Source organism: Arachis duranensis, chromosome 3 (assembly GCF_000817695.3).
Source record: "Arachis duranensis cultivar V14167 chromosome 3, aradu.V14167.gnm2.J7QH, whole genome shotgun sequence".
Classification (NCBI taxonomy): domain Eukaryota; kingdom Viridiplantae; phylum Streptophyta; class Magnoliopsida; order Fabales; family Fabaceae; genus Arachis; species Arachis duranensis.
The window spans coordinates 11,959,560-11,971,106 of NC_029774.3; the positions used below are offsets into that span (position 1 = coordinate 11,959,560).

General features: G+C 29.8%; 1 protein-coding gene across 1 annotated transcript in view; it reads left to right on the forward strand.

Annotated features, from left to right (window-relative positions):
- Window positions 1-1,384: 1,384 nt before the first annotated feature.
- LOC107477636 (alcohol-forming fatty acyl-CoA reductase-like) overlaps window positions 1,385-11,547 on the forward strand; it is a 15,362-nt gene continuing 5,199 nt past the window's right edge. Inside the window, exons 1-7 of the mRNA XM_016097685.3 lie at window positions 1,385-1,463; window positions 1,605-1,708; window positions 2,621-2,823; window positions 3,373-3,473; window positions 8,613-8,805; window positions 9,268-9,429; window positions 10,547-10,628. Of these exons, the coding sequence (XP_015953171.1) occupies window positions 1,385-1,463; window positions 1,605-1,708; window positions 2,621-2,823; window positions 3,373-3,473; window positions 8,613-8,805; window positions 9,268-9,429; window positions 10,547-10,628 (924 nt within the window). The remainder of the gene's footprint in view (window positions 1,464-1,604; window positions 1,709-2,620; window positions 2,824-3,372; window positions 3,474-8,612; window positions 8,806-9,267; window positions 9,430-10,546; window positions 10,629-11,547) is intronic.

Consider the following 11,547-nt stretch of genomic DNA (forward strand, 5'->3'; position numbering starts at 1 on the left):
AATGTTTTAATTATTTTTTAAACTATTTATTGTATAGATTTAGTTGATCTCTTTATATATACTTTGTTAGAACTATCTATTAATTCTAATTTTAAGAACTTTCATATTTTAACTCTTATGTTATCTCTGAGAACTATATTTTATATTCGGTAATGTATAATTTTTATATATTAATTATAAAAAGGTGAATTTTATGGTGCCTTTTATTGTTGTGCTTAAATTGCCTAACTTGTTTTTATAGGTAAAAAATAAAATGTATAAAGTAAAAATAAAATAGTTAAAATTTATTAAATATTATTTCTTTACCTTTTTTAGTAAATTAGGCATCATAACTTAGGTACCATAGCATTCACCTTATAAAAATTAAATGGGCCTAATTTATTTCAAAAACTATTTCAAAAAATAAAAATTATCTCACATTTATAAGGATTATCAACTTTTTTATTTTAGCTAATATAAAATTTAATACAAACGAATCAAATAATGATTTTTAATAAATTTTGAAATAATTGTTAGTCATTCTATTTTAAATTCATAATTACGTTTGTTAAAATGCACATTTTTCATAATTTAAATTAAACTAAAACCCAGAATTTAAATAAAAAAAACCCCGATCGAAAATCACACTCCATGAAAAAGCAATTATGAATTAGCAGAAGAATTGTAATGAATGATGTTTGTTAGTTGTTACAGATGCATAGTTAGGACCAATGGGTACCTTGAATGCATTTTATTTCCGCGTCACCACATCTCACATACGTTTTTCTCTCTCTCTCTTATATATGGCAGAGCGATCGTCTTGCCTAAATTCGTTTCATAAATGAAACAGGTCGATCCGCCGCGATCAATTAAAATGAGTTTAAAATGTTAGCTCATTCTATTTTATGAAAAATTGGTAGATGGATGGATAACTCACTTGATTCTTTTTTTTCAAATTAAAATTTATTAAAATTAATTAAAAAATAATAATTAAAAATCAAATACAAATAAACAATAATTCTATTATAATATAATTTTTTTTAATTTTTAACTTCAATAAAATTATTCAAAATAACATTTGTTAACGGAACTATTTTTATTTTAAAAAATAAGTAACATAATTTGAGTAAATATACGAAATTATAAAATAAAATAAATAAAGTTAATAACTAAAAGAAGAATAAAAACAAAAATAAAAAAAATATTTTAAAAATTTTATAATTATTAATTTAATAATAGTAATCACTCTTTTATTTAATAAAAAAATCTTCGACCCGACGAACCGATCTGTCGAGTTCAACCCGTGTGCCACCCCTTAATATATATTCGCTCCATCTCGTTTCTCTTATCGCATCTCACACCTCATTATTTCTGCCTCTTATAAGTTATCTAAAAATAATATATAATGGAGTTAGGAAGCATAGTGCAGTTCCTTGAGGACAAGTCCATCTTACTCACGGGTGCTACTGGCTTCCTTGCAAAAAGTATATTGTTTCTTGCTTATATATAATTTTATAGTAGTTCATTATAGTGTATGTAGTGGATAGGAAATTAAAAAATATAGTAGTTCATTTTATAGTACATTATTTCATGTATGTGTATGTGTTTGATTTTTTTTTTCGCAGTCTTTGTGGAGAAGATACTTAGAGTCCAACCAAACGTGAAAAAATTATATCTTCTTTTGAGAACCACGGATACTAAATCTACCGAGCATCGTTTGCATCATGAGGTAAATAAATTGAGGACGCTGTGTGCATCTTAATTATATAAAATTAAGTACCATAAGTTATTATTAACAAAATATATTCTCACTATTCACGCACTTTCTTGCATTTTTTTTATAATAATCAAACTGAATTTATAATTATAAAAAGTTATTTATATTTATAATTAATGGGTGATATATAATAGCTAATATTCATAAGTCCATTTGTTGCATATATTTTAGTGCAATAATATATATATACAAATTAAAAAAAGTATGATCAAATTAAAAAATAGTACGATATATTTACAATAATAAAAAGTGTAACCATAAACACCATAATTGTTAAACTTGTATTCATAAGCATAAGCATCATACGCCTCCAAATAAATATACATAAAGAAAAAGTATTGATTAAACTTCATCAAGACAAAAGAAAACAAATTGTTAAATTTGTATTCATATACAGAAGCATATTCGTCGCATATAAGTCTCACCTAATAATATGTATATATTTTCACTAATATTTTTTTAAATTCTATGGTTAATTATATAAGTATATTTTTATTCTTGAAGTCTATGAAAAGTTTTAAAAATACCTCTAAGTTTTATTTTGTTTCAATTTATTTCAAAAGTTTTTTATTTGTATCAAATATATTCTCGACGGTTAAATTTTAAACAAAATTTAAAACCAATAATTCAGCAACAATTTTGTAAGAGGAATTTTTAACACAAGTAAATCAAACATAGTTATCATGTATTCTTACTGAATTGGTCTTAAATTTTTTAAAAATTTAGTTGTCAGAAGTATATTTGATACAAATAAACAATTTTGAGAATAAAATTAAAGTAAAATAAAATTAAAAAATATTTTAAAATTTTTTTAAAAAATTTAAGAATAAAAAATATATTTTAAAATATATTTTAAATATGTAGATAATAGGAAAGGACTTGTTCAAGGTTCTGAAGAAAACCCTTGGAGCAAACTTCGATTCCTTTGTATCAGAAAAGTTGAGTGTGGTGGCTGGTGACATTTCTCGAGAGAACTTGGATTTGAAAGATTCCATTTTAAGGGATGAGATCTACAATCAAATTGATGTTATTGTTAATATAGCTGCAACAACTAAATTTGATGAAAGGTACACGTACAATAAATTTCAGATCATATATATATATGGAAAAGTATGTGGAACCAAAAAGGGATTAGTCAAAAGATAAACAAAATAATATTAAATTAATTAATTTAATTTTTATTTAATTTTTAATGTTTGTTATTAATTGCCGTTTTGAATAAAATCTCTTAATATGAAAAAGAAACATTCTCATACTTAGTAGAAGAAACATCCATATATATTAACTCGTAAAGATTTTGAATTCATCGAAAAGTATTTGGCTGGATTTTGGCTGATATGCTTTTGGTTCCCTAGCTTTACTCTATATATATATATAAATTAACTGATATTTACAAAAATAGTAATGTTAATGAGATTAAAAAAAAGTTAGAATTTATTTTATTTAATATTTTTTAATTATTATAAAAATTAATAAATATTAAATAAAATAAGTTTTGACTGATTTTGATTAATTATTTTTTGTTATTAAATATTCTTTTTTTTGAAAAAAATTGACTCTCTCGCATTATTTTTTATATAGTTAGTAAGTTTTTTTCATTGTGTTAATAAATACAGATATGATGTGGCAATGGGCATAAATACATTAGGAGTTCAGAATATCTTGAGCTTCTCCCATCAATGTAATAAACTCAAGATGCTTGTCCACGTCTCAACAGGTTAGAATGTACATATGCATCATGTTATAATGATGATATTTAATTATTGAATAAGCATAAAGAATTAAGTTTTAATTAATTAATATTAGTAAATTTTTTAATATAAAAGTTATTTTTATTTGAAGACTTCAGAATTTAAAATAAAATTAGTTAATATTAACTAAAAAATTAGCTTCCCGTTGAATTCTTAATTATTTATCAATTTACTTATAGAAAAAAAAATGTAGCACAATAAACAAAACGAATAAACTCAAATTTTTTTTTTTGGGTGACTAAACTCAATCTATTTAGATTCGGTCTATTTAAATTTGCATATTCATATTATTAAACTGGATGGCCGAATCTAATGAGTTAAGATATAATTTTAGTAAAAACTACCTGGTATAAAATTAAATATAGTTTACTTTAACTAAAAATTTACAAAGATAAATTAAATATTGCCATATGCCCAAATATACTACTATATATTATGCGATAATTAGAGGTGATAAAACAAGTTAGGCTAGTATTCATTTTTAATAAACCAAGTTTTTAATGTAACTAATTGATCTAAATCTACCAAATCATTTTTATCTTAACCGAACCGATTTAATGACCTATTATCAGTTAACAGAGTCAAATCGATTGATTTAGTCCGGTTCTCAGAACCATGGTGTTAAGCCTTATATCGTCAATAGTTTACTTCTTTCCCGTTGCTCACTGCTGCAACACTCTTAAAAGTTAAAACCCAAGGATTCTATATTTCTATGATCCTTTAAACGCTTCTTTTACATTAAATTATTGTTTCTGGCTGAATTTGTAAGTTTGTCTTACCTTTATTACACTAACTACTTCATTAGTCTTTGTGTCTCATCGTCGTACGCAATGACCCTTTATTGTGATTTTTTTTTTTATCTTTATAGAGAAATACGTAGAAATATACCTATGTTTAAATTTTAAAAAAAATAATTTTATGATATAATATTAGAATTTTTATGATTTAAAAGTCTAAATTCTATTTTTATTTAAATAGAAAAAAATTCATATGACAAAATAAAACGAAGAAAAAAAAGGACAATTTACATAAATAAAATGAATGAAAAAAAATGTTACTTAAATACAACAATAGCAAAAATCAGACGCAAATGCAACAAACCTTATTATATGTATGAAATCCGCGACACCCTAACGTGGATTCCATTTACACGTAATCCGCTACATTCTGTCGCAGATTATGTTTAGAGGTAAAAACACATAAACCACTAAACTCCGTAGCAGTTTATGAAGAGAGAGGCCCATAGAGTATTTCGCGAGACCCTGTAGCGGATTATCAACGACGTGCACAATGGTACAAATTCATGAAAACCAGTATAATAGTAAAAAACCATGATGCAAAATATATCAAGGCATACAAATATAAAATCATAAGTAACTAGTTCGTAACCGTCATACAAATATAGGAAGCCATACAAAATATAATAGCCACAAGACAATAACACTAACACCAGAAAACGTAAATCGCTACATGAGAAAATAAAATTAAAATACTAAAAGCACCAACACAAGAAGTCCTACGAACTACCAGCTACGGTGGAATCTCTCTGGGGACAAGATCTACGCGTGTGTCCAGGCTGTCTGCAGAGGCCGCATCGCTTCGGTCGGTTAGGGTCGGCCTCATCCATGTTGTTCTGTATTTTGGTAGACCTCGGTCGCCCATCACGGCAACACCTCAAGCAAGGATCCGGAATAACAGTCGGACCATCATAAGGTGGCCAAAGTCTCTCTGGAATTGGCGGCATAAAACCCATCTGGTACACCATGAACACCTTCTGCATGGTGTAGACTTCGTCGACATAGATAGATTAGTCAAGCCGTAACTGGGCACAACATGCAATCGTATGGCAACATGGATAATGAAGAGTCTGAAAGTATCCACAGTCGCATGTACGATCCTGAAGGGAGACTCGGTACGTCCCAAGTGAAAAGCTCCCGGTCGGTGTCGTCTGGGCAACGGTATACTCAAACTGGTGTCTATCGAATAGGGTGACAGTAAAGCACCTGGAGTCTCTAATGTTGCGCTCCATCGCCTTCATAAAGGAGTGGCAAAACTTGGCACCGCTGGCCAACTGAGCCTCTGCCGTTTGACCACAAATCACAAACAACTCTACCAGCCGACCGTATGTGGACTTCACTAGGGCAGTAACCGGAAGATTCCGTGTACCCTTTAGAACAGAATTAACACACTCAGATATATGGGTCGTCATGTGACCGAATCGTCTGCCACCATCCTGGTGCTGAGTCCACTTATCATAGTCTATTCTTTTTGTCCAATCACACATTGCCGGATTCTCAATCCGCATTATATCAAACCAATAGTAAAACTCTGCCTCAGTCTTCGCATAAGCAGCGTTCACAAGCAAACGCTTTGCATCCGTGCCCTTAAAACTGAGTGCGAAGTTAGCTGCAACATGCCTAATACAGAATGCTCGATACGCATGAGGGGGTAACCACCCACTTTTTGGTTACTCTAGTGCAACCTTCATGCCGTTGTGCCTATCCGAGATGACCAGTATCCCCTGTTGCGGAGTCACATATTGGCGCAGGTTGGTTAGGAAGAAAGACCACGACTCGGCATTTTTTCCCTCCACAAGATTGAAAGCAATAGACAAGATGTTGGAGTTCCCATATTAGGCGATGGCTAGCAGCAAAGTCCCACCATACTTGCCACATAGATGAGTACCGTCTATGCTGACCAATGGCTTGCAATGTCGGAAGGCTTCGACACAAGCAGAAAATATCCAAAAAAGACGATGAAAGTAGATGGTAGAGTCGTCAACGTCATCACCGACTCAAACCCGGAGACGTCTTCAGCAAGGCAACGGTCCCCTCCATAGTAGACTGCACACCAAGGATCCAACAAGGTAGCTCAGCATAGGACTCTTCTTAGTCCCCGTATATCTGTGCTACTACCTTCTATTTTGCCTACCACGTCTTCCTATAAGTTGGCCTGAACCCGTACGTTGCTTCGGTAGCTTCTTGCAACACCTTTATCGATACCGCTACATTGACTCGAACCAGAGGAAAGATTTTCGCACAGATCACGTGATAATCAAGCTGTCGGTGGTCGCTTGATATCGATGTAGCCAAGCATGTGTGCGGTCCGTTGTACCGTCGAACCTCCTAGGTGCCCTTTCGCGCTCGAAGGCTGATGCGAATCATCCACGTGAAACCTTTGCCAAACTCCTTGCATCTCCCATGGTACTTAAGATGATCCGACTCCATCACTCTGTCCTCAACACCACGGCGAATGTTGTAATCCTTGACATAAAGAACAGCTTCCTCCTTACTTTGGAAAGATTGTCCAACTTAAAATTCAACTACAGAATTTTCCTCGTGCAAACCTTGACCCCCAAAGGTTGGAACTGACTCCGGATCTTGGCCGACGGCTTCTAGATTCAGGGTAGAATAGTGTGCAGGTTGCTCATTTGTGCCCGCACTTGACGGTGGTTGACATGGTGTTGGGTTTGTCGGAATATCATCATCGCTGTCCCCTTCAATGTCAGTAGGCTCTTCATCCAAATCATCCTCTAGCATCACATTTTCAACCCGATCCGGTTCTCCCTCACATCCAACATCTGAAGATGGACGGGCTGAGGTGAATACCCCAACTGGACCAGCTGGTCGATACTCCAACAAACACTCAGGTGCAACGATGGGCATCGAGGTAGAGGCACCACCCATCGTGTTCGACTGAGGGTTTGGCGCCGATGCCCCAAAACTATCGATGCCATGTTTCAGCTTCGCAAACAACTCGTGTATCCTCACTTCTGGAGAACTATGGTGACAATGAAACAACACTTGCATATCTTCATCTGATCGTAACACGAATGTTTCATATTGCACGCCGGTTGATACAACCGCAATAGGAATCTTGTAGAACAGTTTCTTCACCCACTTTGTGCCACAAGCGCCCAACTTTTGCAAAATACTGGTCTTCAGATCCAACAGTGTATGAGATGACCTTATGAAAACACTCAATGGTTCTCTATCGGTAAACTTCACACCGTGACTCTTACTCTTTTTTATTTTTTCAGAAGAGTGCACTAACATCAAAAGGCTCTCCTCACTCTCCATTCTTAACTTATGAATGAATGAAAATGACACTCTACACAAGTTGCTGGGTATATATAGGCATCTTCCAAGCAGCCACGCCGTTGATAATCCGCTACAGGGTCTCGCGAAATACTCTATGGGCCTCTCTCTTAAACCGCTACAGGGTGTAGCTGTTTATGTGTTTTTGTCTCTGAACGTAATCCATGACAGGATATAGTGGATTACGTGTAAATGGAATTCGCGTTAAGGTATCGCGGATTACATAAGTGAGGTTTGTTGCATTTGCATCTGATTTTTGCTATTGTTGTATTTACGTAACACTTTTTTTCATTCATTTTATTTATGTAAATTGCCCAAAAAAAAAGCATATACAAAAAATTTAAACAAATCAAAAAGAAATTTTTATTCAAAGAACTCTATTAAAATATAAACATTCATATACCTTTTTCTATCCATTTAAACTTTTAGAAAATATAATTTCGTGACAATTTTAGATAATGTTTTAAAGATTTGTTTATGTTAGAATTTTTTTTTTTTGCTCTTTCCTTTCTCATTCAGACATATAAAGTTGTGTACTCATTTTTTTATTAATGTTAATGAAATATATACTTTTCTAACACAAAAAAAAATATTTTATATTAATTGAAGAATAATATCAAAATAAACGGGAAAATTAAAAATAGTATATGATTAAGTACGTAGTATTAGTACGATAAAGTAATAGAGAGTAAATAAGAAAGAGAAAGAGGAGTAACATAAAATTACAATTTTCAACAAAAGCTATATATAATTTGATATAAAAAAGGAGTATAGTTTTTATAGCCAAATAAAAATATGAACATTGCTATTTATGAACTTGTATCACTTAGGAAATCTCAATAAAATATTATAAACTATATAATTTTATATTATTAGATATAATTTAATATTATTAAAAATATTAATAATAATTAATTAATTACTAATAATCACAAAATACGTTATCCCCTAACATTACTGTTAACAAAATATAAAAATTTTTTCTCTGTATTATTTTATTGTTTGCAGCTTATGTATGTGGTGAGAGAGAAGGACTGATATTAGAAGATCCACAGCACATGGGTGTGTCACTGAATGGAGTGCCTGGATTGGACATCGAAATGGAAATGAAATTGGTGCAACAACAATTGAATCACCTTCAGCAGAAAGGAGCCACCCAACATGAAATTAAACTTGCCATGAAGGACTTGGGCATCAAAAGGTTCTTTCTTTAGTCTTTAATTAATATAAGTAGATAAATCTCCATCGACCATTCCTTTTTAACGTTTGTATAATTAGAATTTAATTTTGTTACGATAATATAAAAATATTTATATAGTCATTTAATCAAATTTACACATTTAGCTGATTTTTTAAATAATAAATTTAAAAATTAATTATTTTTAATGATATAATAATACATAATTAGACACTTTAATAAAATTATTTTATCAGTACATAAAACTAAATTCATATTACATTGATCAAAATAATGCCATATTTCTAATTGTCTCACTATATATGTATTTAAATTACTAGAAACTTCTATTTAGAAATAGAAAGAAACAAGTTTGTCATTGTTGATGGCCAAATTAGATGTTTACAGTTTTAACAATTTAGAATAATTTTCAAATACATATTTCTAAATAAGTTTATATTAGTTTCATCTTTGATTAATTTTCAGAGCAACTCTATATGGTTGGCCAAATACATATCTATTTACAAAAGCAATGGGCGAAATGCTTTTAACAAATTCGAAGAAAAATATGCCCATTGTCCTCATTCGACCTACAACTATTAGCAGCACTTACAAAGAGCCTTTTCCAGGTTGGATAGAAGGTGTAAGGTACAATGTAAACACACCTTATTATTATTATTATTATTATTATTATTATTATTATTTGCGTTTGGTGCACACTGTCTATATCCGATCCAACCCTACCACTTTAATTGGGGTGGATATTACAAAATTCATATGGGAAAGTATGAGGAGATAATGGAATATTTATACAATGCGTACAATGAAGGTTTAGAGAGTATTAGAGATATAACAATTAAGGTTACCTTTTCCTATCAGTTGAAACTTTTGGGATGAGTGGTATCATGATATGGTATTAGAGCTCTAGATCCGAAAGGTCAAAAGTTTGATCCTTGATGAACCCCAACATTGATTTAAGTTTTTAGGAAGATGTTTATTATCCCTAGTACTCGGATGGTTATTCTAGATAGTATAGGGGATGTTCATTTATTAACTTAATAGCTCATTATACACATTGTACAAATAGTCCATTGTCTCCGAAGATATATTATTTTATTAATTTGATGCAAAAATAATTGAGACCTATAAGGATGACTCTAAAGTTGACATGAATATATACTCCAAAGTATTTTTTAATTGTATATTATAATATTTATTAAGTAGTGACATAATTTTTTTATACTTATTTAGAAATCGCAGATTCAAATCTCTTTATCTTTGATTAAAAAAAAAAGGTAGTATAACTGATTTTTCTTTTGTCTTTATTTATAACTAACTCATTAACTTTTGTCCTCCCAATAAGACTTCTGGGCTTTGGCTTTCTCAAACTAAGACTATAAATATAATGTTAAATTATATAATTTATATGTTTAACGTTGTATTTATATTTTGATAAAAAAAATATATCTACATATTTTTTATTAAATTAATTTTTTAAAAGAAATAATTTTATAATAATATAATATTAAAATATTTATACACAATGCAAAAATTTAAAATCTGATTTTTATTATTCTTCAGAAAAATATAAAACAAACAAAAAAATTTTCATAAAAATTCACACAAATTCATGACATTCAAAATCTTTAAATTTTACCGATCTGCCTCATAAACATAATATAATCTATACCTATTATTACTTTAAATGTGCATTTTTGTTTGCACCTTCCATAAGCTTTTCATGTTCTCGAGTCTTTCCATGCAGGCAAATGGACAGTTTCGCTGTTGCGTACGGTAAAGGAATGTTAACATTCTTTCCTGCGGATCCTCAAGCAATTTTTGATCTGGTGAGTTACTACTAAATAAAGCATTTCTTCTTAATTAGATAATGTTGAAATCTAGAAATTATACTCGCCAAATCGGAATTGATCCCATTCTCTACGAGTCTGTACATTAATAATTTTTTAAAATTTAAAATTATTTTATCAAGTATAATTATTATTATTTATATTTATTAAAAGTCATTGATTTATCAAATATAAATACTATTATTTTTAAAAAATTATATTTTAAAAGATAAACTTTAATGAATTATTTTAGAAAAATAAAAACTTTATCAAGAGAGAGTACAAAATCAAATGTTTATTTGTTTTATGTAAAGAGTAAAACTAGATCCTATAGTTCAATTAAATTTTTTTTATTAGGAATAAAATTTATTATAAATAAAGTAATAGTAGTAATAGAATCAAGGAAGAATGAAATTAGTAATTTGTATCTTTTCTTTTTAAAATTTCATCTATTAAATTATTTTCTCTTTCTATTTCTTTTCTTTGATTTTAGTTCTCTCTTATTTTTTTTATAAATTTTTGGGATGAGTAATTTTATGATATGGTATTAGAGCTTTATATTCAAAAAGTTTAGAATTTAATTTTTGATGAATCTCAAAAGTAAAAAAAAATAGCATAAGACAAAAAAAAAATACCTATACAAAAATCAAACAAAGCTAAAAGAAATTCTTATTTAAGGAGGCACGTATTTAGAAATAAAATCAACCGTTAAGGAGCATTTAAATGAAGTTACCTTTTAGGATTAAGTATAGTTTTGGTCCCTAAGATACGTATAGGTCGTACATTTTTTTCATTTTTAACCTTTTTTTTATACAAAATCGTTCCTAAGTTTTAAAATCATCTTTTTTACTTAAATCTTAAAATTTTGGACCAAATTACCCATAATAAAAAAATTAAGAAAAGAAGATTATTTTTACTC